Here is a 27,468-nt window from a genome sequence, read left to right on the forward strand (position 1 = left end):
AATACCACATCAACCCCTTTGAGTAATGCTGAGCAATGTTACATTTATGCCCTGTGAAACCTCATCATTGACTCATATCCTCCGTGCATACAGATGATCTGTGATGGAGCTCATTTCATTTCCAACATTGAGGCTAAATGGCCGGGATCAGTTCATGATTCTAGGATCTTCCGAGCATCCTCACTGGCACAGAGGTTTGCACAAGGCGCAAGATTTTTACTAACCTGAAGGAGTGCACTTTTGAAGTAAGGTGTAGCATAGGCAGAATTTTGGTAATGTAATGAGAGGTCAGGTGTAGAGGTCATCTTAAGGAATTTAACTCTTTCGGTGCCATTGACGTCAATGGCCTGGCTGGCACCCAGGCTAGCGTGAAGGGTGAAGAGTGTAAGGATTTCACAAAGACTGAGAAAACAGAGAGTCTAAATACTGAGATAACTGATGAGTGACTGGATGCAGCTGAGAGAATCGACAGGTGAAGTGAATGAACTAATAACCTGAACATGGGGACTGAGGAAACAGAAACTGTGGGGAAAACAATGGCAAAACTAAAACATGGCAAAACTTAAGAACTAAACATGAACTTAAAAACTAAGACATGACATAAACTAAAACATGATAAAACACAAAAGAACTAAAAGCATGGGGAAAACCCCATGGACGTGATAGAGCCCCCCCTCAAGGGATGGATCCCAGACAACCCAAAAACCTGTGGGTGGGAGGGAGGTGCTCGAAGCTGGAGGCGGTCTGGCGGACGGCCAGACTTCCGGCAACGTGGAGGTAGGAGCCGAACTGGCAGACGGCAGCCACACCTGCAGCCACACCTGCAGCCACACCTGCAGCCACACCTGCAGCCACACCTGCAGCCACACCTGCAGCCACACCTGCAGCCACACCTGCAGCCACAGCCACTTCCACTTCCCCCCTTCCTCGTTCCCCTCGGTATATAAACTCTTTGTTAAGCTCTCCATTTGTCAGATCCTCACAAAAATGATCTACATAATGTTCTGTAATCTCTTTATCGCTTATCTGTTTTCAGCCTTTAAACAAACTAAACACCCAGTTAAGTTTTTGCACTTCCGGCTCTGCCTGTCAAGTGGGGTGGGTGCGAGGATGTTTTCAAAGCCTCACATTCTGAAGGTTACAGTTAAAGCTGCATATTTACAGACGGTCAGGTTATTTATTAATTGTCCTGATCTGTGTGAAAGGAGCTGGAAGATTTCCGATCTTATGAAAGTGCCATAAATGAAGGCTGCGGCTGTTAAGGTGGATTATAAATCAGATCAGTTGGACCGTGATATGACACAGAAGTTACTTTTGATCTCTTCCCTGTTGTGCTGTCAGTCAGCTGTAAAAGTCTGAGTTTTCAGGAATAATCTGAGGCTTCAGTCACATGTGGAGAGCAGGAAGAATCTTATTTTATTTAAGGAACCCAAAAAAACAAAACTACTCCAGAGTGGAAGGGGAGTGTTTTCTTTTTTTTTTAGCCTCCTTACGTCCTGACCTGAGTGTGCTTTCAGTGTGCGACGTGGAGTCAAAAAAAACCCCACACAAAGCAATAAAAGATGACAACAGCGCAGTTCGTACTGAGAACTTCGGACACAGGTCACAGATCTTCCTGATATTTATTGGATCTCATCAATGCCACCTTAACCCTATAAATACTGAGTGACAGCTTCAGTCAGTCTCACAGACGTCACAGATCTGATCAGACCTCTGAGGTAAGACACTTATCCAATCAATCCTGTGGTCAAAGAAACCTGGTTTTTAAAAAAATGATCATTTTTACTCTGATAAATTCACAGTTAGAGGAAGATTTCAGCCTTTTTTAAGCCTGTTTTTTTTTTTAACTAAAACTTAACCTAAATGAAGTGTCTCATGCAATATCCCAGGTGATCATCATGAGGGTTTTCGCAGCAATCCTCGCGTTGGCAGTCCTGTCAGGTGAGTTCAGTTTCTGCTCAGACACAGAAAAATGTTCAGAAAAAGCAGGAACGAAGGTTTCCAACCTGTCTCCGCTGAAGAAAACAGCATTTAATCTTATCAGGATATCTTATTTAATCCTAAAACTTTGCGGGGGACTCACAGAAACTGAGCTTTTGACGGCATCATTAATATTTGATTGTAAATCCCATGTAAACAACCTCCGGGTTATTCTCCAGTCTTCTCTTTTTCTGGATTTCTAGGTTGAATTTGGAGTAAAAAAGTCAAGTATTTTTCAGCTTAGATTTTTATCAAACCTTTTTTGCTTTAATGAGAAGGCCGCTCATGTATTTATTACTTTAGGGTTGGGCGAGTTAACTCGTTATTATCGCGTTAACTTGTTAATTATTTAATAATAATAATAATAATAATTATACATTTAATTTTTAAAAAAGCGACTTTCTCAATACTCAAGGACACTTTACAACACATTAAAAACACATTGTTAAAAGTGTGTTTGCACAACAAATGTTATGGCACTTTCATTTATATGGCAGCACATTTAAAATAAAACTAAATGCTAAAAGCTATACACTACTTTTGGATTCATTTTGGGATTCTGCTTACAATTGAGATTAATCGTGATTAATCAGGGAAATCATGCGATTAATTAGATTAAATATTTTAATCGTTGCCCAGCCCTATTTATAACACAACTTGTTTGGCGATAAGACTCTGATTTAATGTGGGAGGTGGAAGGAAGGAGTGGGACCTCCGGAGTCTGGTGGAGGATGAGCAGAGATGGGATGATTACATACATTACATTATCTGTCAGATTTGCTGCTTTTTATGCTCCAGGCTGCACTTTCAGGTGTGTTTATGAGCATATTTTAGTTGTCCTGACACCCCCTGCAGCCTTCAAACACACAACATCTTCATCTCCAAAGGTCCGAGTCCATTTCCCAGCTAAGACTCCTGAAAATCAACCCTCTCTGCTCATAAAGAGATCCCAGATCTGACCAAAACTCCCTGCGTCTTGTTTAATCTCCCGTCCACAACATTTAAAGATGTCAGCTTACGATGTTGTTCTTTAAATCCGACCCAGGGTGCTATGCACGCAGTGTTCCTCTGGACGACTTGAAGAACACGTGGGAGGTCACCGTGGACAAGTTCAATGACTACATCAAAGACCTGAACGAGAAGGCCGATGAGGTGGTGAAGGACATCCGGGCCTCCCAGATCAGCAGAGAGCTCGAGTGAGTGTGACGATGATCATTTATCCCGATTACAACCTGCTCATCTCTGCGTTTAAACGCTGGTTCACTGGTCACTTTATATTTTAACTGTTTTTTAAATTCTTAGATTAGTTTTTAAAGTGTTTATAATTATATAAACATTTTTTATTGCTTTATTATGTCTTGCTACTGGATGCTTGAATTTCCTTCGGGATCAATAAAGTATCTATCTGTCTCTAAACCGGCAGAATCTGCAGCCAGAGACAAACCGGGTCAGGATTGGCGTGTTTTAGTCGTTGGTAGAATTTACTGTCAGTGTAGATGAGATTGAAACGATCCTTATATGAAAGTGTTGGGATGTTTCTGATATGTTGTAAAAAAATCTTCTTTTCCTTGATATTTATGGATCCAAACTCAGTTTCTCTTCATCTGCCACTAAAATAGAACATTTACTGGTCCATACTTTAGAAATATCGCTTATTTTTAGGGCTGGGCAACGATTACATTTTTTTTATCTAATTAATCACGATTAATCGCATTTGTACGCAAAATCCCAAAAATTAATCCAAAAGTAGCGTATAGCTTTTAGCATTTAGTTTTATTTTAAATGTGCTGCCATATGAATGAAAGTGCCATAACATTTGTTGTGCAAACACACTTTTAACATCAGCATCTTTCTGTAGTTTTTATGTAGAAGCCTCGCTCCACTGTCTGTTTCCTTGAATGACTTGCTGCTATCAGTTGTCTGTTTTGCCTTTAAGTGATATTTTAGACTGGAACTACTACGGTGAGAAGACAATTCAACTTGGCAGTGTTTACAGATGACTTTGGTTCTGTCGACTTCGCCGTCTGGAAGAACTTTAAAATGAAAATGGCCGAGTAAAAGTTCCGTACCCTTCTCCAGGTTTGGTGGATCCGCCGATTACTTTCTTTTCCGGTTCCACAGCAGACAGCAGCAGACTTTTACAAAATAAAAGCCTGTGAACAACAGACTTTTACAAAATAAAAGCCTGTGAGCAACAGACTTTTACAAAATAAAAGCCTGTGAGCAACAGACTTTTACAATAATAAAAGCCTGTGAGCAACAGACTTTTACAAAATAAAAGCCTGTGAGCAACAGACTTTTACAAAAATAAAAGCCTGTGAGCAACAGACTTTTACAAAATAAAAGCCTGTGAGCAACATACTTTTACAAAATAAAACCCCGAAAAATAAAAAAATAATAATTTAATTAAAAACAATAAGTAAATAAAAATAAAACCTGGATTAATGCGCGATAAAATATTTATCAGCGTTAAATAATTAACGAGTTAACTCGCCCAGCCCTAGTTATTTTAACCTGCATCATTTTATCAGTTCCTGGACAGCAGGACTTTGACTTGAGCTGCAGTGATTAGGGTGAAGCTGCCTCCAACACGTCAGCGTCTCTTTGAGCTCTGACACTGACTTTTATCTGCGTGCACGAACACGCCGACGTGCACGAACACGCCGTTTGTGCTTATGTAAGACGGTGAATCAGCAGCTCGCAGTGAGGCGAGACATGTGGAGAGCTGCTGCTGAACTTTGAGACCTGCAGCACTCCCTCGTTCCCCGACTCACACCGATATGAGACGGTTCGGTAAAAACTGAAGCTTATAAACACACTGAGATCTGAGATCTGGAATCCTTCCGCTTCAGTCTCCTTTTTGCATCATGAACCGTCCTCAAAGCCACCAAATAAACTCTCTCCATCTCCCCCCCTGACCAGCACCCTGATCCAGGACAGCATGTCTGAACTGTCCATGTACAAGGACGACATGCACACCAAGCTGGCACCCTACACCCAGGAGGCCGCAGAGCGCCTGGGGACGGACCTGCAGCTGCTGGTCAACCGGCTGCGCGACCACATGACGGAGGCCCGCGGGCAGGCCGAGACCTACGCTCAGGAGCTGCAGACCATGATGGAGCAGAACGCCGACGACGTCAAGAACAGGGTCAGCACCTACACCCGGAAGCTGAGCAAACGCCTCCAGAAGGACACAGAGGAGATCAAGAGGTGGGTCAGACTGATGGGTAACTCTGTGCAGTAAGACGCTCTGTGGCTTTCACACTGGAAAAAATGCCCCTCCAAAAATAAGTAAAAAAAACAACAAATAAAAGACATTTTTGCTTGAAATAAGCAAAAAAATCTGCCAAAGGAACTAGTAAAAATCAGCTCGTCAAGATTTCTTGAAATAAAATGTGATATTTAGGACTTTTGAGTTAAAAGTGATCTTGAAATTAGCTTAAAAACCTCTTCAAATGTCAAAAAAAGCTTGTTTCATATGATATGTGACTCAAAACAATTTGTTTTCAAGACTTTTTCACTTAACAAGATATTCCAGATGTATTGTATTAAAACAAGTCCCTATATCTGGCTGAAATGGTACTTGTTAGGCAGTTGTGTCTTATATTAAGTGTAATGAGATATTTTGACTAGAAATGAGACAAATATACTTGGTAATACTTTGATTTTTTCCAGTGCAGATGATTGTGTTTAGTTTTACTGAGTTCTGCCAGAAAGATCCAGACCGATGTGCACGTTTAAATATTATTTCACATTTTTATTACTGTTAACAAGTGATATTTAAGTTATTTAAAGCTCTTTGTAGTGTGTTTATCTGACGATAACCTGAATATATTTATTTCCATAGAAGTATTTACGGACACGTGTATCTTTAAACAGACAATTTAAGGGTCTTAACAGCTGGCTTTGGGGTATTTGGAGTAAAAAGCTTTAATGAGCTCATGTATTTATTACTTTATAACTAGGGCCGGGCAAGTTAACTCGTTATTATCGCGTTAACTCGTTAATTATTTAACGAGTTAACTCATTATTAGAGTTAAATCGTTAATTATTTAACGAGTTAACTCATTATTAGAGTTAAATCGTTAATTATTTAACGAGTTAACTCGATAATTATTTAACGCCGACAAATGTTTTATCGCGCATTAACGCAGGTTTTATTATTTATTTTATTTTTGTAAAAGTCTGTTGCTGTCAGGTTTTTAAGCTAATTTCAAGATCACTTTTAACTCAAAAGTCCTAAATATCACATTTTATTTCAAGAAATCTTGACAAGCCGATTTTCACTAGTTCCATTGGGAGATTTGTTTTGCTTATCTGAAGCAGAAACGTCTTGTATTTGTTGTTTTTTTTACTTATTTTTGGAGGGGCATTTTTTCCAGTGAAATCTTACCAAGTATATTTGTCTCATTGAGTATCTCATTACACTTGATATAAGACACAACTGCCTAACAAGTACCATTTCAGCCAGATATAGGGACTTGTTTGAAGACAATACATCTTGAATATCTTGTTAAGTGAAAAAGTCTTGAAAACATCTTGTTTTGAGTCATACTGTATTTCACATGAAACAAGCTTTTTTTTTTCCATTTGAAGAGGTTTTTGAGCTAATTTCAAAATCACTTTTATCTCAAAAGTCCTAAATATCACATTTTATTTCAAGAAATCTTGACAAGCCGATTTTCACTAGTTCCCTTGGCAGATTTTTTTTGCTTATTTCAAGCAAGAACGTCTTTTATTTGTTGTTTTTTTTACTTATTTTTGGAGGGGCATTTTTTCCAGTGCAAACCGAACCAGAACACACTGAAGTATTTTTTACTGTCGTCACTCAGGAACCTCGTCTGGTTCTGGTTCTGGCCAAAAATATTCAAATTTTATTTTATATTTGTCACTTTGTCTTCTGGAAACTGTAAAAAGTTGCACAAATGTCTGTGATCAATAATCTTCTCATTTTATCAGGGTATATTTATCACGATATTATTCATGCATTTTAAAGAAAGATGCTCTTTCTTTCCAACTCAAACGCTGCTGAATCAGACAACCCTAAGCTGGATTTTTCTCTGAATTCAAACCGTTTTCTCTCCTCAGACACGTCACCGACTACTTGGGGGAGATCCAGTCCCGCACCTTGGACAACGTGGATGATGTGAAGACTCGGCTGGACCCCTACATCTCTCAGGTGCGAGACAACGCCCAGGCGAAGATCACCACCCTGAACGATCTGCTGATGTCGCAGGCGGAGAACGTGAAGGACAAGCTCCAGACGGCCGCCGTGGACATCAAGGATCGCTTCGAGGACACCGCCGAGGACCTGAGGTCCACTCTGGGGGAGAAGATGGAGGAGCTGCGCGACTGGTTCCAGCCATACGTCTCCCTGATCAGAGACAACCTGTAAACCCTGTCATCAAACATCATCCATCTCCTTCTGACAACAACTGGTTCATGTTTGAAAGAATCCAGCAATAAAAGCAGTTAGAAACCAGATGTGTTTGCCTCGAGTGAATGAAAAGATGCTTTAGGATGTGAAATATGTGGGGAAAAAAAGTGGATTCCACACGATAAGTAGAGTTTGTTTTTACTGAGAAACTATTGTGTCACAAAAGAAACAAATCCTGTATCTGACTTCAGTCCAAAACGTCTTTTTTCTGAACATAAACAACACAGTCAGCTGTGTGCGGGGTCACATGATCACAGATGTTCACATTAACGGAGTTTACAAAACCAAAACACTGAGGTTTTATCATCCGAGGTAAAAAATATAGCAGTTCACTGTCTGAGGAAATATTCATTCAGAAAAAACTACTTCACAGTAAAAAAATGGTACTTATAAAATACTAAAGTCAAAATGTAGACTGATGCTGGTGGTACTCTGAAAATATAAAAATATTTAAGTATTTATGAAAATAAAACAATAAAACATTTAAAATGAAAAGAACAAAAAATATATATTTTTAAATTTAGAAACATGAAATGAAAAAATAAAAACAAAATTAACAAACAAATGTATAAAAGTGGAAAAATAAAACAAAAAATAGAATTAAAATAATTTGGTAAAAATCAGAGTGTAAAAAAAAATAAACAAAAAAACAAAAACAAAATAAAACAAAAAAATTGTATAAAAGTGGGGAAAAAATACAATTAAAATAATATGGTGAAAATCCAAGTATAAAACAAAATAAATGAACAAAACATAAAAACATGAAATATAACTAAATATATGTATATAAGTAAAAGGTGAAAAAATAAAAACAGCAAATGCAGAAAAAATAAAGTTTTTATAAGATTAAGATAAAAACAACAAAGAGAAAAAGTAGAAATATAAAATTTTGAACTAAATAAAAAAAAAGTAAAGATTAACGACTATTAAAATAATAAAACACCACATTAAAGTGGAACAATTAAATAAAAATAAATGTAAAAAACATATGAACCTGGATGAAAACTCAAACAGATAAAACAAACACGACTGTCCTGGTTCAGGATATCAGAGATAAGTTTTACAGTATCACACTGTAACGTGTTGAAATAAACATGCTTTCAGTGATGGTTTATTTCTAATTTCACATGTAAACAAGCTTATTCAGTCTTTCACCGGTTGAGATAAAACACCGACTTCTTAAGCTAATTAAACCTAAATATCAGAAGAAACTGTTGAAAAATGTGTTTCAAGTATTTGTAACTCGTCAACAGCAGCAACACATTTATGAAACGTTTTTAAAATGCTCAAATGTAACCATGAACCTCTGGGGTCCTCACAGAGTCCTCAAAGGGTCCTCACAGAGTCCTCAAAGCGTCCTCAGAGAGTCCTCACAGCGTCCTCACAGTGTCCTCAAAGCGTCCTCACAGTGTCCTCAAAGCGTCCTCACAGTGTCCTTACAGCATCCTCAAAGCGTCCTCAGAGTCCTCACAGAGTCCGTACAGAGTCCTCAAAGCGTCCTCACAGTGTTCGTACAGAGTCCTCAAAGCGTCCTCACAGTGTTCGTACAGAGTCCTCAAAGCGTCCTCACAGAGTCCTTACAGCGTCCTCACAGAGTCCTCACAGTGTCCTCACAGAGTCCTCACAGTGTCCGTACAGAGTCCGTACAGAGTCCTCAAAGCGTCTGCACAGAGTCCTCACAGTGTCCGTACAGAGTCCTCACAGCGTGCTCACAGTGTCCTCACAGAGTCCGTGCAGAGTCCTCACAGCGTCCTCACAGAGTCCTCACAGAGTCCTCACAGAGTCCTTAAAGCGTCCTCAAAGCGTCCTCACAGCGTCTTCATAGTGTCCTCAAAGAGTCCCCAAAGCGTCCTGACAGTGTCCTCAAAGTGTCCTCAAAGCGTCCTCAGAGAGTCCTCACAGCGTCCTCACAGTGTCCTCAAAGCGTCCTCAAAGCGTCCTCAAAGCGTCCTCACAGTGTCCTCAAAGCGTCCTCAGAGAGTCCTCACAGCGTCCTCAAAGCGTCCTCACAGTGTCCTGAAAGCGTCCTTAGAGAGTCCTCACAGCGTCCTCAGTGTCCTCAAAGCGTCCTCAGAGAGTCCTCACAGCGTCCTCACAGCGTTCTCACTGCATCCTCACAGTGTCCTCAGAGTCCTCACAGCATTCTCACAGTGTCCTCAAAGCGTTCTCACAGCATTCTCACAGCGTCCTCACAGAATTCTCACAGCGTCCTCACAGTGTCCTCACAGTGTCCTCACAGCGTTCTCACAGCGTTCTCACAGCATTCTCACTGTGTCCTCACAGAATTCTCACAGCGTCCTCACAGTGTCCTCACAGTGTCCTCACAGCATTCTCACAGCGTTCTCACAGCGTTCTCACAGCGTCCTCACAGCATTCTCACTGTGTCCTCACAGCGTCCTCACAGCGTCCTCACAGCGTCCTCAAAGCATTCTCACAGCGTCCTCACAGCATTCTCACAGCGTCCTCACAGCATTCTCACAGCGTCCTCACAGCCCCGGTCTTCACTGCAGCCCCCTGGCGTGATCTATGTAATGTTCACGCAGCCTTGAGATGTCTGAGAAAGAATTCATGCACATGACGCAGGAGTGGACGTCGTCTCTTAACAGGTGAAACGGAGGAAGTGTTGGTTCTGCTGCATCGTTCTCACAATCGCTGCTGTCCATCGAGAGTTTTTCAGGGATTAAGGATTTAATCAAACGATCCAGCTGCTGTGAGCTGCCAGTTTCATGCTTCAAAGCAGCTGAGATGTTGGAGCTGTTTACACCAGAACCTGGTTCTGATTGAGGAGAACCTGGTTCTGAGTGAGGAGAACCGGGTTCTGAGTGAGGAGAATCGGGAGCAGCTGAGGTGTGAGGGACACCAGAACCTGGTTCTGAGTTAGGAGAATGAGGAGCAGCTGATGTGTGAGGGACACCAGAACCTGGTTCTGAGTTAGGATAATCAGGAGCAGCTGAGGTGTGAGTGATGTTGGACCTGTTCCCATCAGAACCAGGTTCTGAGTTAGGAGAATGAGGAGCAGCTGATGTGTGAGTGATGTTGGACCTGTTCCCATCAGAACCAGGTTCTGAGTTAGGAGAATGAGGAGCAGCTGATGTGTGATGGACACCAGAACCTGGTTCTGAGTTAGGATAATCAGGAGCAGCTGAGGTGTGAGTGATGTTGGACCTGTTCCCGTCAGAACCAGGTTCTGAGTTAGGAGAATGAGGAGCAGCTGATGTGTGAGTGATGTTGGACCTGTTCCCATCAGAACCAGGTTCTGAGTTAGGAGAACGAGGAGCAGCTGATGTGTGAGGGACACCAGAACCTGGTTCTGAGTTAGGATAATCAGGAGCAGCTGAGGTGTGAGTGATGTTGGACCTGTTCCCATCAGAACCAGGTTCTGAGTTAGGAGAATCAGGAGCAGCTGAGGTGTGAGTGATGTTGGACCTGTTCCCACCAGAACCTGATTCTGAGTGAGGAGAATCGGGAGCGGCTGAGGTGTGAGGGATGTTGGACCTGTTCCCACCAGAACCTGGTTCTGAGTAAGGTTCTAAGTGAGGAGAACCTGGTTCTGACTGAGGAGAATCAGGAGCAGCTGAGGTGTGAGGGATGTTGGAGTTGTTCCCACCAGAACCTGGTTCTGAGTGAGGAGAACCTGGTTCTGAGTGAAGAGAACCTGGTTCTGAGTGAGGAGAACCGGGAGCAGCTGAGGTGTGAGGGATGTTGGAGCTGTTCCCACCAGAACCTGGTTCTGAATGAGGAGAACCTGGTTCTGGTTCCTCCTCGGTGTCTGAGATGACGACGGGCCGCTCTGAGGAGACGACGGGTACCACGTACAGGCGGTCTGGATGAGGATACCTGAACAGGTGCTTTTTGCTGCTCACCGGGAGGCGGTTCTGGTTCTGAGTTGGCTGAGTTGATGTGACTCCCTGGGCGTCCTCCGGACCTCTGTTGGGAACGTAGGACGCCACAGCCTCTGGAGGACTCTCCGTCTCTTCCCCCGCGGTGAAGTGGCACACCTGATGCGCCCGGAGCAGGTCGGTGCTGGAGAACCTGGCGGCGCATCTCCCGCAGTGATACGGGAAGAGAAGCGGCTCCAGAAGCGGCGCCGGCCTGGGCACGCTCAGGCGCCTGCTGTGGGTCTGGAGGTGAGCGGTTAGGGCCGAGGAGCAGGAGAAGCTGAGGCTGCACGGCAGGCAGGTGTGGGACTTTGCACCTTTATGCAGCAGCTTGTGTTTCTCCAGCTTTCTCCGGGCTGAGAAAAGCTTCCCACAGGTGCTGCACCTCCACCCTTCCGGCTGTCGGTGGCAGTCAGAAAGGTGGGAGCTCAGGTCGGCTTCACTGGCGAAGGCGTCCGGGCAGGAGGGGCACGCCTTGGGCGTCTGAGTGGCGTGCCGCTGCAGGTGATGGACATACGAACCAAGGAAGTGGAACTGCAGCTCGCAGCGGCTGCAGCTGAACGGTCGGCCGGGTCTGCGGTGGAGACGCTGATGCAGCCACAGCTTGTTCCACCGAGGGAAGGACTTCCCACAGCGTCCGCACAAGAAGCTGCCGCCGAGTCGGGGGTTTATGGGCTGAAGACGGAGGGTGGGGGGCTGAGGAGCTGCGGGGAAATCAGAGCTCGGAGATGGAGCACTGACAAAGTCCTCCACGATATCTGCGACCTGGTGTCCGCCTGCTTCCTGCAGAGGAAACAGTTCCCCCTTCTGCTCTACCTCGGGACCCACGCTCTCCTCAGCTTCGCTCTCTGGAGCTTCTGCCTCCTTCCAGATGTCCCCCGGGGGGCCTCTGCACTCCGTCTCCTCGCCACTGTTCTTGCAGCAAACCGAGCAGTGGCGTCTGATGTCCGCTGCCCGCTCGTACCGCTGTCCGCACGCCTCGCAGCGGTGGCGCCCGCCAGGCGTGTGGCACCGCAGGTGCAGGATGTAATGGCACCAGCGGCGATGGAGCTGCCCGCATACGGGACACTTAAACAACACAGGGGTGGCCGTCGCCGCTTCGGCGCCTTGAGACACCAGGAATCCTTCCATCTCACCGTGCGAGGCGGCGGCCTGATGGGAGCGCAATGCTGCCGAGCTGCTGAAGGCGGCGTCGCATCTGTAACAGGAGAACGGCGTCGGCCCCGGGTGGCTTTCAGAGTGAGTCCGGAGCTCGGAGTCGGAGCAGGAGAACGGCGTCGGCCCCGGGTGGCTCTCAGAGTTAGTCCGGAGCTCGGAGTCAGAGCAGGAGAACAGCGTCGGCCCCGGCTGGCTCTCAGAGTGAGTCCGGAGCTCGGAGTCAGAGCAGGAGAACGGCGTCGGCCCCGGGTGGCTTTCAGAGTGAGTCCGGAGCTCGGAGTCAGAGCAGGAGAACGGCGTCGGCCCTGGGTGGCTCTCAGAGTTAGTCCGGAGCTCGGAGTCGGAGCAGGAGAACAGCGTCGGCCCCGGCTGGCCCTCAGAGTGAGTCCGGAGCTGGGAGTCGGAGCAGGAGAACGGCGTCGGCCCCGGCTGACTCTCAGAATGAGTCCAGAGCTCCCGCAGCGTTGCGAAGTCTTTACAACACGCAGAGCAGGAGAACGGCTTCACGGGCTGGTGCGTCTTCTCGTGGAGACTCAGACCGGAGGATCTGCTGAACGTCTTCCCACAGACGCCGTGCGTCCGGCGGTGCTTCCTAACGGCGACTTTGCTGCTGAACTCCCTCAGACACACAGAGCACCTGAAGGACCGACCTTTGCCCTCCGATCCTCTCTGTGAGCCGTCGGCGTCCTTCAGATGGACCTGGAAGTGAAGGATGAGCTCCGTTTTGCTCTTAAAGGTCTCGGCACAGCATGGGCAGCTCGCCGCCGGAGGCTCGCGGTGGAGCTTCGAGTGCAGCTTGAGTCGTTTGGGATCAGGGAACCTCTTGCTGCACCTGAGGCATCGGTACGGTTTCTCACCCGTGTGGATTCGTTTGTGGAGCGTAAACGCCGAGATGTGCCGGAAACAGCGACTGCAGAACGGGCAGCGAAGGCTTCTCTTCCCCTGAGAGTTCAGGGCGATGTTTTCGTCTGCCGGCGCCCAGACACCCGGGTCAGCTGGAGTACTCCAGAGGGAACCGATCTGAGGAGGCTTTGCCTTCTTCTTGACTGTCCAGAGTGTTTTACGCCTCCGCCGCCTCTTCCTTTGCGGTTCTGCCAGAGCCCACGGGCCTGACCCGACCCGCGATGCTTCGCTCTCTTCCGGCTCTTGTTTGATGGCCCTTAAATGCATCAGATGGTAGGCTGCGCCTTCAGGGTCCATCATCGGTTCCCCTCTCTTCCTTTTGCTCCTGATCTTTGACGGTTCTTCAGCCGCCGTTAACGTCTTCCTCTTGGATGCTCGTCTGATTATTCCGCACTTCCTCCCTTTTTCTTCCGGTTTCAGATCCGCTGTTGTCGCTCTGCAGGCGACCTCAGAGGAAGGCGCATCTTCAGTCCAGCCTGTTGAGGACCTTGGACTGCCTCGTTGGTTCCCCTCAGCTGTGGATCCTGTTTCTGTGAACACCGTCTGAGCTTCTGGGGATGTTAACATGTTCAGCTCCCATTTAGGTCTCCTTCCTCTCTTCTTTCTGAGCGTCTCAGCCCACGGGCCTGACCCGACCCGCGATGCTTCGCTCTCATTCGGCTCTTGTTTGATGGCCCTTAAATCCATCAGATGGTAGGCTGCGCCTTCAGGGTCCATCATCGGTTCCCTTCTCTTCCTTTTGCTCCTGACCTTTGACGGTTCGGGCATTCCTTCGGCCGCCGTTAACGTCTTCCTCTTGGATGCTCGTCTGATTATCGCGCACTTCCTCCCTTTTTCTTCCGGTTTCATATCCGCTGTTGTCGCTCTGCGGGTGACCTCAGAGGAAGGCGCATCTTCAGTCCAGCCTGTTGAGGACCTCGGACTGCCTCGTTGGTTCCCCTCTGCTATGGATCCTGTTCCTGTGAATTCCGCCAGACCTTCTGGGGATGTTAACATGTTCAGCTCCCGTTTAGGTCTTCTTCCTCTCTTCTTTCTGAGCGTCTCAGCCCACGGGCCTGACCCGACCCGCGATGCTTCGCTCTCATTCGGCTCTTGTTTGATGGCCCTTAAATCCATCAGATGGTAGGCTGCGCCTTCAGGGTCCATCATCGGTTCCCTTCTCTTCCTTTTGCTCCTGACCTTTGACGGTTCGGGCATTCCTTCGGCCGCCGTTAACGTCTTCCTCTTGGATGCTCGTCTGATTATCGCGCACTTCCTCCCTTTTTCTTCCGGTTTCATATCCGCTGTTGTCGCTCTGCGGGTGACCTCAGAGGAAGGCGCATCTTCAGTCCAGCCTGTTGAGGACCTTGGACTGCCTCGTTGGTTCCCCTCTGCTGTGGATCCTGTTCCTGTGAACTCCGCCAGACCTTCTGGGGATGTTAACATGTTCAGCTCCCGTTTAGGTCTTCTTCCTCTCTTCTTTCTGAGCGTCTCAGCCCACGAGCCTGACTCGACCCGCGATGCTTCGCTCTCATCCGGCTCTTGTTTGATGGCCCTTAAATCCATCAGATGGTAGGCTGCACCTTCAGGGCTCATCACCGGTTCCCTTCTCTTCCTTTTGCTCCTGACCTTTGACGGTTCTTCGGCCGCTGTTGACGTCTTCCTCTTGGATGCTCGTCTGATTATTCCGCACTTCCTCCCTTTTTCTTTCGGTTTCAGATCCGCTGTTGTCGCTCTGCAGGCGACCTCAGAGGAAGGCGAATCTTCAGTCCTGTCTGTTGAGGACCTCGGACTGCCTCGTTGGTTCCCCTCTGCCGTGGATCCTGTTCCTGTAAACTCTGCCTGAGCTTCTGGGGACGTTAACATGTTCAGCTCCCGTTTAGGTCTCCTCCCTCTCTTCTTTCTGAGCGTCGCAGCTTCAGTTGGGAGCTCACCAACCGCCTCATCAAACCACGATCCTCCTGATGTCATCTTCTGCTTCTTGTTCGCCCTTTTTTTTTTGCCCTTCACGTTTCCAGAAGCCCCATCACCCATGGTTACCTGCAGGCCTGCTGCCGTTGGCCTTCTACGTCCTCTTACTGCCAAGCGTTTCCTCTTCTCTTTGGACTCGGTCGTATTTTCAGGGTTTGCCGACTTCCACGTGTTTCCTTCCATGTTTGAGTTGTCCTTTCCACTGTGGTTCTTAGATCTGAAACATTCATCCGTTTGAGAGTTTTGCAGGTTTTTCATGTGGAGTTCTGGTTTGACTTTGTTTCTCCTCCTGTTTTGCTTCGCTGGTCCTATGTCGGCCACCTCGTTGCTCAGAGCTTCTGTGGAGGCTCCCCCCACATATTTCCTTTTTCTGTTAGCTGGAGGTAGCGTGGGAGGACTGACGGCTTCAGTCTTTAGGTCCATCAAAGGGAAATCCAGCGGTTCGGTCTTCACGTTCACACTTAAACTCGGCTCGGCAGCTTCGTTCTTTATCCTTTTTCTTTGACCTCGGCCTTTACAGTTTCTCATGGCGTTTACGCTCATGATCGCGCGCTCGCCTTCCTCCTGCTTCAGGCTGAAAGCTCTCCACCGCACAGCAGTGTCCGATTCCTCTGTGACGTGTAACGTTTTTGCACCTTTTCCTTTCTGCGCTGCCTTCTTCCTCTTTGAATTCTTCGTCTCGTGGCTCTGGATGTCACGCGTCTGCATCAACGTTTCAGGAGATGCCGTGGCGCTGTAATCCCAAACTGGAGCTTTCGCTGCAGCGGCCTCACGTTTCTTTGTATTTGGGGTTCGTTTCTGTGTGTTTGGGGCTGGTTTCAGTGTGTTTTTGGCTGGTTTCAGTGCGTTTGGGGCTAGTTTCTGTGCGTCTGGAGCTGGTTTCTGTGTGTTTGGGGCTGGTTTCTGTGTGTTTGGGGCTAGTTTTTGTGTGTTTGGGGCTAGTTTCTGTGCGTTTAGAGCTGGTTTCAGTGTGTTTGGGGTGTTTGGGGTGTTTGGGGCTAGTTTCTGTGTGTTTGGGGTGTTTGGGGCTAGTTTCTGTGCGTTTGGAGCTGGTGTCAGTGTGTTTGGGGCTGGTTTCCGTGGCGTTGGCGGCTGGGATTTTGCGGAGGACGCCTCGGCAGGTGGAGACACGTCCCCTGCTGGGAGCTGCTGAGCTGCTTGTTGACTCCCTTTGCATCTCCTTCTTCTGGCTTTGTGCTCCAGGTCTCCGCTTTGACGCAACCAGGACAAACCTCTGAAGTCCTTTAACGTACCGCTGGCCTCAGAGGTCTTTTTCCTCCTCTGGTTTCCTGGAGATGAGACCCGACTCTCAGCTTTCATGCCCCTTGCTTCCTGCTTCTCTTTACTCATGAGAGTGTTTTTACTGACCCTTCGACCAGCTTTCTTCTTGACCTTTAGCACAGTTTCTTCTCTCGGTGCCAGCTCCTCGCTGTCTGCTTCCTGTCCATCCGCAGAGGTTTCATCTGAATGCTTTTGTTTGGCTTTTTTATTCAAACCAGCTCCTTTTATTGTCCTTCTTCTTCTTTGTTTGGGCGTTTGCTTGATGCCAGATGTTCCTGCTGCGTGATTCCTCAGCGGTTCTGTCATTTCGGGCTCCTCTGAGCTCATTTCTCTGAATTCCTTTTGCTCTTCTGATGCCGGTTTGAACCTGGACTGAACACTGAGTGAGTCGGGTAGATCTGTGGACGAGTTACAGTCCGTTTCTCGTGTTTTACGCTTTTTGCTGCTGGTTTGAGTTGCAAATGTCTCTTTCGGTCCAACTTCATGAGAGCTCGTCTTCCTTTGAGACAATGTGAAAGATTTTAGCTCTTCTGCTAAATCAGTTTGCTTGTTTTCCTCCCCGCCCCACCCACTGGTAATTACATAGAGTTTGGCCATCTTCATGAGGGTTTTCCTCTTGAATCGTCGGCCAGGTTTGTGCTTCTGCTGCTGCAGCTGCAGCATTTGATGAAGAACCGCGAGATATCTTTTCTCCTCTCCGCTCCCTGACGTAGTCGCTCCGTCTCCGTCATCCACAGCTTCTCTTTTGGGGTGAGTTCGGTCGTTTCGAGGCCGTGATTCATCCGGGTCAGGAGCGGCGTCTTCGGCCACAGAAGGTTGAACGCGGTGGTCGGAGTTTCTCTCCTCGGGGTCCAATCTGCTCGGACACGTGACACCAAACCTCTGCGGCTCTTCAGTCTGCAAACAGAGAAGAGATATTAAAACTAGGGCTGGGCAACGATTACAATCTTTAATCTAATTCAGAGATACACATTGTGTGGCTCCTCAAGCTTTAATTGGTGGCTCGCACTCGCATAGTAGCTTATAATATGGTAACAATAACAATACATTTTTTCAAATAACACACAGCGAGGACTTCCGATGATGCAAGCACTTGAGTAGCCACATTTTGACGGAGCTCTGGCACACTCATCCTCACTGAAATCGGAGTGACTACTCCATGTGATGACCCTGGACTGATTTTTCAGCAAACCCGCGGGTAAAATGCCTCCTAAACAAATTTTGAAGAACAAAGAGGCGCCTGTGGCCCTACCCGAAGTCGATGATGCTACGCTAGCGGCTAACACTGATGGGACACCTGATCCGGGTCTGAATAAACCCCTTGAAGCAATGACTGCAAATATTGCCGCTATGATGGATGAAAAATTAGGGAAGATGTTGCACAATATTACCACGAATATTTCTCAGAGTCTGAAAGAAGTCAGCGACCGTGTCAGTGAGGCGGAGCAGAGGATCTTAGTCGTGGAAAATGCATCTACTGATGCTGATCAGCGCTTGCTCGCTTTGGAAAAAACAACGAAAGAGCTGACGGAGCGGCTTCAGGATTATGAGAACAGTAGTTGACGCAAAAACCTGAGGATAATTGGCTTGCAAGAGAAGTTGGAGGGGACAAATCCAACTAAGGTGCCGAAACATTTTAATGTCAACAACTCTAAGAGCATGGCAAGCAATGAGAAAGCTAGAGGGTTGTTCTAGAATATTGTCCTCGCTAGCTCCGATATAGCAGAATATGGATTTTGACCCAGCCCACTCAGACATGGGGTTTAGGATATGGGAGGAGAAGGGGATCTTAACTCTGGGACATTTATTTGATAAAAGGAGTGATGCTTACATTTGAACAAATTCGACAGAAATACGATCTTCCTAGCAACCACTTCTTCAGGTATCTGCAATGCCGCAGCTTCATCCAGAATCAGAGCAGATATGACTTTGACTGTCAGACTTCACAGATAGAACGGTTGCTTCTTGATCGTGGCAAGAAAGCAATTCTTGGCCGGGGATATGCTATGCTCATCTCTGTTAGTAATGTGGACTTAGAGCATCTTCGATGCAAATGGAATTCTGATTTTGATCTTAGAATAGATGAATCTACATGGTTGGAATTGTGGAGGTTAGCTAGAGAGATTTCTATATGTAACAGAACCAGAGAGACTCAGTTTAGAATATTACATCGTCTGCAGATTACACCACAGCTTAGGCACAGGATGAACTCAAGTTTGTCTGAAAAATGTTCCAAATGTCAAGTAGAGGTGGGAAGTTATAAGCACTGTATATGGACATGCATTCATATTGAGGAATACTGGGGTAAGATTGTTGGCAAACTTAAAGGGATGGTTCGGAGTAGATTCACCCTAGGATCATTTGAACCGTGACATCCAGCCAAATAGACTTGATTTTCAATGTCCAGCTTGACGCTGATCCTCAGGTTCTGATTCTTGGCTTGCCTAGTCGTCATATTAAAGGGTCTCATCACAAAAGACTGTTCAGTATTCTTACATTTGCTGCTCGTAAAAATATATTGCTTAAAGGGAATGATAATGCCCCATCTACAATTAAAGGATGGCACAAAATGATATTTGACTTACTACCAATGGAATACCTGACGTACAGATACCAATGTAAGATTGGTGGTAGGATTTAGACCCCTTTCTTTAAAATGTAGGTAAAAGGCTCATAACCATTGTATTAAAAGGGATGATAGATGGTAATGAGGAAAACTGGATAACTGATGTTTTTGGGTGATACGACTGGATATAAGTTTAGTTATGATTAATTTTATGGTTTATTGATTCGTTAAAATAGTATTTCCTCTCTAAATAGGCTGTTATTTTCATTATTGCCATACTGTGTATTTGCTACATCGCTGTCATTTGTAATAGGACTGAGCGTTTCCTTCCTTGTGCGTGAATGTACATATGGGTGTGTACTTTGTTCCCACATCCTCCCAGTGATACTCTCACAGTATGCTGATGTATGAGTTTATCACAAGACGTGTTGTTTGTTTGTTTCTCGTGGCCATGTTGTTTTACTTTGTTGTTTGTTTGTATTCATGTTGAAAAAGGTAATAAAAATATCAGTAAAACAAAAAAACATACGGCGAATACTGCACAGTATTAAGTATTTTTATTGAGTATTAATTAAGGCTTAATGGTGTTTCCGAAAGGGGGCACTGTCAAACCTGGCAACGCAGCCCGCTTAAACCACCGTCACACTTGACCGCAGAGCATGCTAGCTCCTTTAAGGCTGATTTATGCTTCAGACGCAAAGCCTCTGACGCTCGGACGCAGAGTCTCTGCGAGCGTCAAAATCTTGACCACTCCCCCACGCCGAGGCTCTGCGCGCGTTGTCGTGACTACGCGACAGACGCACGCAGACCACCAACGGAAGTGCGCAGACAAAAGCGGCTGTGATTGGTCCTCGGTGTGCCTTTCCGGTTGTCTGTGTGGCTTCCTCCTTTGCATTTTCGCCAACTCCAATAAAAGAAGCTGTTCTTCTTCGATGTCGAGCAACTCCAGATCCATATCTTGCATACACTTTTTTTTTTTTTGAAAGATAAACACTTCCGCCGCCGCCGCCGAAGTTCTCGTCACCGCCCACCGAAATTCTCGCGAGAGGAAACTGCTGTGCGTCCCGAGAAATTCCAGACCGAGGTTGCAGAACCATAACATGAAAAGTGGTTTGCGACCAGAGCAAAGCAACACGTCAAGACGATAGACGCAGAACTATAATCCGCCCTTTAGCCAGCGCGAGATGCAGGCACAATGGATCGGTTTTTAATTAAAAAAGGGCAAAAACCAGCACAAAAACCATGCTCATCCTGAATGTCTCACTAAAGCCCTTTTTCCATCAACGACATGATTCGCTTTAATTTGATGCGCATCAAGAAGTTAGTGCGATACATGTGATGTTTTGTCGCATTAAATAATTCGCTCGAAGTAGGTGGTTCAGGGCTAAGTTGTATCGCTACAGAAGTCATGGAAAAGGTTAATGCGATTCAGACTAGCCACGCATGCGCAGATGGTATTGGTTAAGCGCGAGGATTCGAATGTTGTTGTTGAGCCGCTCAGCCGCCCCATTTCACCTATCCTGTTGGTATCAAAACAGCAGCAACAACTAGTAACAACAATGTCCGATGATAAAAGAAACAACTGGTCGAGAGCAGAGACTCTGCTTTTTTTAAACACAATTCGGGAGGTCCTGAAGCAGCATAATTAATTCTCGCCTCGCTCTCATCCTCCTTCTTAAATTTCAGCATGTTTAGTCCTATCCTACGGTCCATAACTCTAAATAATAACTACCCTAATAAATAAAACGAAAGCCGGTGGTGAAAAGGTACGTAGCCTTGAAAGTTATAGCAACTGTTATAACAGGAGGCTGACAATAACAGCGCGAGCAATTAAATTCCCGCTACCGAGCATTCTAATTCGCTACAATTCGCCACTTTTGTAATGGAAAATCATCTGATCGAGTCAGAATAATGCGCATCAGCATGTTCCGGTGATGTCATTTTATTTCGCTAGAATCGTCCCGTTTGATGGAAAACCAACCGAACGCATCTTATATCGCAACAAAGTAATGCGATATAACTTTTAATTCGCTACAGAATCTGATGGAAAAAGGGCTTATGATTACAACAACAAACTACAAATACAACATGAAGAAAGTCGAGGACATGCACGCCAGCTTCCGCTCATCCCAGTATTAAGGTAAATGTGGTCTGAATTGAAAATGTATTGGCTGTGTCGTTTCTTTTATTGTGGGATGTTTCATATGTAGAAATGCATATTTGCAAAAGGGGACTTTAGTATGTTGTCGTAAAAGTGGCTCTTCCCTTGATTTTTCTCTGCCAATGTGGCTCTTGTGAAAACAACAGTGAGTATCACTGCACTAATTAATCACATGATTTCCCTGATTAATCGCATTTGTATGTAGAATCCAAAAATGAATCCAAAGGTAGCGTATAGCCTTTAGCATTTAGTTTTATTTTAAATGTGCTGCCATATGAATGATAGTGCCATAACATTTGTTGTGCAAACACACTTTTAACATCAGCATCTTTCTGTAGTTTTTATGTAGAAGCCTCGCTCCACTGTCTGTTTCCTTGAATGACTTGCTGCTATCAGTTGTGTGTTTTGCCTTTAAGTGATATTTTAGACTGGAACTACTACGCTGAGAAGACAGTTAAACTTGGCAGTGTTTACAGATGACTTTGGTTCTGTCGACTCCGCCGTCTAGAAGAACTTTAAAATGAAAATGGCCGAGTAAAAGTTCCGTACCCTTCTCCAGGTTTGGTGGATCTGCCGATTACTTTCTTTTCCGGTTCCACAGCAGACAGCAACAGACTTTTACAAAATAAAAGCCTGTGAGCAACAGACTTTTACAATGATAAAATAAATAATAAAACAGGTCCGTGGCGTAGTGGGTTGAGCAGGCGCCCCATGTACAGAGGCTATAGTCCTCGCTGCAGCTGGCCCCGGTTCGAGTCCAACATCGGACGACCCTGTGCTGCATGTCGTTCTCCCTCTCTCTGCCCTCTGCTTCCTGTCTCTCTGACCTTTTCATTAAAGGCAGAAAAGCCCCAAAAAATAATTATTTATTTATTTATTTTTAATAAAATAAGATTTTTTTAAATAAAGCCTGCGTTAATGCGCGATAAAGTATTTATCAGCGTTAAGTGATGAGCGAGTTAACGCGATAATAACGAGTTAACTCGCCCAGCCCTAATTAAAAGGTGGAGAACTGGCAGTAAATCCACTTCGTAAGTATTCTATCCTGATATCCTGGTTCTGTCTGAAGTTTGTGTGTGTTTGTTGCTGCTGGCCTGAGTGATTTATTATTCATTCCCTGTGTGTTTAGTTCCTTTTGGTGGACTGTTTTTAATCAGAACTTGGATTCTGTTTTGCGTTGCTTTCCCTTTGTGTGTTTGTTCATGTTTCCTGTTCAGTTTTTAGTTATTTTCTCAGTTCAGGTTCTATTTATTCAGTCTCCCAGGATTTTATTGTAGTTTGGATCAGGGCTTCCTTTAGTTTCCTGTTTTATTCTGGAGGTCAGCTTCCTGTTTATCCTCTTTTAGTTCGCCCTGGTTGCGTCTCCAATCAGCTGATCATGTCCTTGATTTTCAGGCTTTTTTAAATTTTTATCTGGAGTATTTTTAATGAGATTCCTGTGAAAAGTTCTGCTTCTGGGTCCAAACTTCTGGACTTTAACCATCGACTACAACAGTGACTTCAGTATTCTTTTACCTTCTGTAGGTTAAATACCAACCAGAACTGTTTGTAAAAACATCGCTCAGACTCAGACGTTCGTGCGGCTTCAATTAGCTGAACAGACAACAGAATCTGGGTAGTAAGACGTTAATTAGGGACCGAGCAGTGAAACTGCAAGGACCCTATTGTATCTGTAAGGATTCTTCTTCTTTTTTCTTTTTTCTTATTCTTTGCAAAAGGTACTCAAAAACTCATGAAATTCTGCAAGCACCACCTGCCAGTCGACGACATGAAAGAATCTAAACTTTATATTTTTGGAAGTTGCTCATTGACTCTGTAGCGCCCCCTACGATGCATAAAAATGGTCCCCGCTATGGAGTTAGTTTTGCATGGGACGACGAAATTCGGTGTGCTCATTCATCATGCCCAGACGCAAAAAAAAGTCTCTTGCCGTCATGGTCCCACATCCACAGGAAGGCGGCCATTTTGGATGGAAAGTGAGTTTTTGTGCCATTTTTGACCCGATTCCATGCCTTGCATATGATCGAACTTGTCCTACAGATTTAATGCTACAGACTTCAAACTTGGCCAGGTTACTCTTAAGACATGGGGGGGGGAATTCATAGAGAAACTTTTCCGAAATCTGAACGTGTGGGCGTGGCCAGTCGGTGTAAATCGTGTGATGGTGTTTGTGCTTTGAAAGCCTTATCATCATCGCAAAGTCATGAAACTTGGCACACACGTCCACCCTCTCGACCTCATCAATTGTAAAAGGTATCGTGTGTGGGCGGAGCAAAATGGCTCATTGGCGCCCCCTAGAAATTTTCAAAAACCCCTCCGCATTGGGGTTATTATGTGCGTGTGGGCAGAGCTGCGCGACTACGACGTCCAGCGCATGCCCCAACGTGCGCACATCTCGGTCCCGCATACAGCTGCTTGCAGCTTTCCAGTCTCTGAATGTTTTCGGTTATTACTCAGAATATTCTTACTTCTGGGACTTTCCGAGCAGAGTTGGAGGCGACCTGCAGATCCTGACCCACGTCGGTTTCTTCTCTGGTCTCATCGTTTGCTTCTTGCTTCTCAGCTGAACTCAAGTCCAACCTGCTGCTCTCGTCCCGTCTCTCCTCCATGATGCCACCAGCTTAAAGGACGGAAATCTGCTTAAAATCACAATAAAAAGCACAGACGATAAATATGACTCTGATAATCTGACGTTTGGCTTCCCTTTAAATCAAACTACAGCTTCCTGAGTCTGAATCTGTGTCGTGTCTCATGTTCTTACACCTATTTTCAGCTGCATTTGAATAAAGCTCAAAACTTAATCACATTTTAACTACTGATTTTATCTATTGTTCTTATTTATTTCTTTCTTTTTTGTTTAAAATTTAAATCATGCTTTTTATTTCTACTGTTTTAATGTCTCTGTAAAGCACTTTCAATCACCTTGTAGTTGAATTGTGCTGTATAGACAAACCTGCCTTGCCTTTACAAATTATTTTAATTAAAGTTTGAATTAAACACAAACGTATCAGGACAAATAACCTTTTTAGTGATTTTCAAAGTTTTTTTTAAATCTGCTTTCAGACCTTCACAGGTGACTAAAATGCAGTTTTAAACATTACTGACAACAGCTTTCATGCATTTATTCAGCCTGTTTCCATCTTTATCCTGATTTACTTGTATCTATGGCAACTGAGGACAAAACGAAACAGAAACACCACATTTCATTAATCATTAAAGTGATTTATCGTAGTGCTGGGCGGTATACCGGTTCACACCAAATACCGGTTTATAATTTCGTTATGATATGAATTTGTAATATACCGCCATACCGGTGTATTTGATTACACAACGGGGGGAACGCTGCGTCGCGCGACATTGTTTGAGACGGGACCCTTTTCAGTGTTGCGCTTCTAAACATGTTTACTGTCTATTTTTAAAATATTTAAAAAATACTGGTATGCGTTAAGCTGCATTTCCTTTCCCTGCTCTCCCTCCGTCTCTCTGTCAGCCTACACACACACACACACCCCCACAGCCCCTCCGTGCACACCGCGTGTGTCTCCATCAGCGAGATCATCCCTGGGAAGCATGGAAGCTTGCTAGCTTCAGCGCCGCGTTAGATTAGCTCCCATTAAAAAGTCCTATAAAAATATTTTATATTTTTAATACAATGTTGTCCCGTCCCGTCCCGACCCATAGCAAACAAGCGATTACACCTTCTTTATAAAGTTAACTAGTTGCAAGTTTGCCGTAAAAAATAAATAAATAAATAAATAAATAAATGTAGTTGGGTTGTCGAGGTGAAAACACTAGCAGCTGTGAATCAAATAAAGTAGGTTTTTTAAACTCTTACACTGAATGTTTGCTGCTTCAATCCAGATGAGTATTGAAAAATATTTTCCGCGATTGAAAGAGAGACGTGCGTGTTGAGGATGAGGACCAGCCTGAACCGGAGGTATCAGTCTGAAACAGCTGAACAGTCCGACCAGTGTAATTAGCTATGTTATTAATTTGTTTACATTGAAGATGATAATATTAACACAATAAAGTTCTGTGTGACCAATTATTAACAAAAGGAATTATTTTGAAGAATTTTTATTTTAATTTTTAATGCTGTTCTCAATCTGTAGAAAATGCTGTGAACACCTAATTATGCATGAAAAAAAAAAATACAGTGATATACCGTGAAACCGTGATACCATGAAAAAATACCGTGATATGTATTTTTGGTCATACCGCCCAGCACTAATTTATCGTGTTTATATTCAGACATTTTGATCTCTTAAAGCTTTTCAACGAGCGGCTGAAGTGCTGTTAGTTACAGAAACGCAGACATTTCTCTCTGTTGTTATTCACAGATCGAGCAAAAGTGGTTTTAAGGTCACTTAAAAACGAGGTCGTAATGACGGGGAAAAGGTGGAGATAGATGGGACACAGGGGGTCTGAATGGAAACCAGTGTGTCAGCAGTGATGGGGACTGGGTTTCTCTGAATCCTGATGCAGTACCAGGGGGGATCAGACACTTTCATGAGCCTGTTGGCCATCGAGGAGACAGATGTGACAGATGCTGAGCCCACTGAGAACAGATAAAACTAACAGAGATGAACATCAGTTCTTGGCCACTCAAACACTGAAGAATCAGGATCTGGTTAAAGACGTTTTACTGATTTTCTGCTGTTTTTATGTAAATAAAATGACAGAAAAACATGAAAAAGATCAAAAGTTGGAACATCTTTGTTCATAGCTGTGTTCATGAGTTCAGAAAAGGATCAAAAAGGAAAAAAAATAACAGAAAAACGTGGAAAAGTGTTCAGAATCCAAAGTGATCTGACCCCCACAGTGATGTCATCACATTTAAATTAGGTGATTAAATGCACTACCTTCCTAAACTTTGGGTCAAACTGAATCTTTTCCCCTTTTTACAGTTTCTTTTTAATCTTTGATCGTCTTTAATCTGCAGCCTGTTGAAACCTGGACGTTAAAACGTAAAGTTTCCTTTAAAACTTAACTGGATGCAAAGTTAGGACACGCATGAAAACATGAAAAAGATCAGAAGTTGGAACAGCTTTGTTCATAGCTGTGTTCATGAGTTCAGAAAAGGATAAAAAAGGAAAAAATAACAGAAAAACGTGGGAAAGTGTTCAGAATCCAAAGTTCTCTACAAGCTCGGCAGTGACGTCATCAGTGACATCGCCACATGCAAATAATGTGACTCAACCTACAACCTTCATAAACTCAGCATTTTTTCCCTTTTATGGTTTTTAATCTGCAGCCTGTCGGAAGTTTTCTTCACTTTTTCTTGCACAAAACTTTAAAAATAAACATGCCCCTAAATGTCCCTGCAGGCGTTCCGTACTTCTCTGACAACATAACGGAGTGTTCGCACCTTCCAGCTGAGTGTTACTGCAGCTGAGCACGACCACAAACCCAGGCCGTGCCGTGATAAATCCGCCTCAGTGCACGTGTTTCTCACCGCGGTCACGAAGCACAGCCAGCCGGCTGCGGATGCTCCTCCGCCGCAGTTTTACCACCGCAGATGTGGACAAATAACCGCATCTGTCGGTCCTGCGGTGCGTGTTCGGGCTTCCAGGCTGACTTCCCGCAGGAGGAGCCTCTGTTGTGTTGCCAGATCGTGTGAAGGAAACAAGCAACCACAGGCTGAAGCCCACCCGGAACACAATCAGTTCTTTTTACAGCAGTTTGTTATGCGTGCTTACACCCGACATTACGGTATATCCCTCTCTGAGCCGGTTTATTCATTAAATCTTTCAAATCTTTCAAATGTTTCCATTTGTTTTATTCTTCCTTGTCAAATCTTCAGGCTGGAAGAGAAATAAAACTTAAAATAAAAGCTTGTTTTTTTTATTTTTAAAGCGGCCCCGGTGAGCCGTAATGCTCAGTATAAACGCGCACATGAAATAAACACGAGGGTCTTTTTTTTAAATAACTTTATTTGCAACAAAGCAGAATAACCACATTAACGTGTACATAACGACAAAAAAAGCCAGCCAAGGGGAACATGAAGATAAGAATAATAATAAGAGAATTACAGTCACAAAACTCTTGCAAAAAGAAAACTATTGAACAAACTGACATATGTGCCAAGGAGTCTCGTGTAAAATAAATAAATAAATAAATAAATAAAACAAAGATTTAGGACAACAGTTCGTCC

The 27,468-nt window shown here is 44.8% G+C and overlaps 2 protein-coding genes across 4 annotated transcripts; one reads left to right on the forward strand and one right to left on the reverse strand.

Annotated features, from left to right (window-relative positions):
• Nucleotides 1–1,898: 1,898 nt before the first annotated feature.
• On the forward strand, nucleotides 1,899–7,375 carry apoea (apolipoprotein Ea). The gene is made up of 4 exons (XM_075449785.1): nucleotides 1,899–1,941; nucleotides 3,026–3,176; nucleotides 4,903–5,190; nucleotides 7,069–7,375. Exons 1-4 carry the CDS (start codon nucleotides 1,899–1,901, stop codon nucleotides 7,373–7,375), a joined length of 789 nt encoding a protein of 262 aa, XP_075305900.1.
• Nucleotides 7,376–8,111: 736 nt separating this feature from the next.
• LOC142367854 (uncharacterized) lies at nucleotides 8,112–26,895 on the reverse strand. Of its 3 annotated transcripts, none has more exons than XM_075449870.1 (3): nucleotides 26,770–26,895; nucleotides 23,783–23,950; nucleotides 8,112–17,484 (listed from the first exon to the last, which is right to left on the reverse strand). In XM_075449870.1, exons 2-3 carry the CDS (start codon nucleotides 23,921–23,923, stop codon nucleotides 9,919–9,921), a joined length of 7,707 nt encoding a protein of 2,568 aa, XP_075305985.1. In that variant the 5' UTR covers nucleotides 23,924–23,950; nucleotides 26,770–26,895; the 3' UTR covers nucleotides 8,112–9,918. The 3 variants fall into 3 exon arrangements, with proteins under 3 accessions (XP_075305985.1, XP_075305986.1, XP_075305987.1); XM_075449871.1 differs by having other exon boundaries at nucleotides 23,783–23,953; XM_075449872.1 differs by lacking the exon at nucleotides 26,770–26,895 and adding an exon at nucleotides 26,683–26,765.
• Between the last annotated feature and the right edge of the window lie 573 nt (nucleotides 26,896–27,468).

The sequence above is a fragment of the Odontesthes bonariensis genome, chromosome 18 (assembly GCF_027942865.1).
Source record: "Odontesthes bonariensis isolate fOdoBon6 chromosome 18, fOdoBon6.hap1, whole genome shotgun sequence".
Taxonomy (NCBI): domain Eukaryota; kingdom Metazoa; phylum Chordata; class Actinopteri; order Atheriniformes; family Atherinopsidae; genus Odontesthes; species Odontesthes bonariensis.

What these genes read in the sequence shown, in the direction of transcription:
- LOC142367854 (XM_075449870.1), bottom strand. Translation starts at nt 23,923, where the DNA reads ATGGAGGAGAGACGGGACGAGAGCAGCAGGTTGGACTTGAGTTCAGCT. An exon ending in CTGCTCGGAAAGTCCCAGAA is followed by an intron (nt 17,485 to 23,782) that starts GTAAGAATATTC and finishes CTCTGTTTGCAG; the next exon opens with ACTGAAGAGCCGCAGAGGTT.
- apoea (XM_075449785.1), top strand. Translation starts at nt 1,899, where the DNA reads ATGAGGGTTTTCGCAGCAATCCTCGCGTTGGCAGTCCTGTCAG. An exon ending in CGCGTTGGCAGTCCTGTCAG is followed by an intron (nt 1,942 to 3,025) that starts GTGAGTTCAGTT and finishes AATCCGACCCAG; the next exon opens with GGTGCTATGCACGCAGTGTT. An exon ending in GACACAGAGGAGATCAAGAG is followed by an intron (nt 5,191 to 7,068) that starts GTGGGTCAGACT and finishes TTCTCTCCTCAG; the next exon opens with ACACGTCACCGACTACTTGG.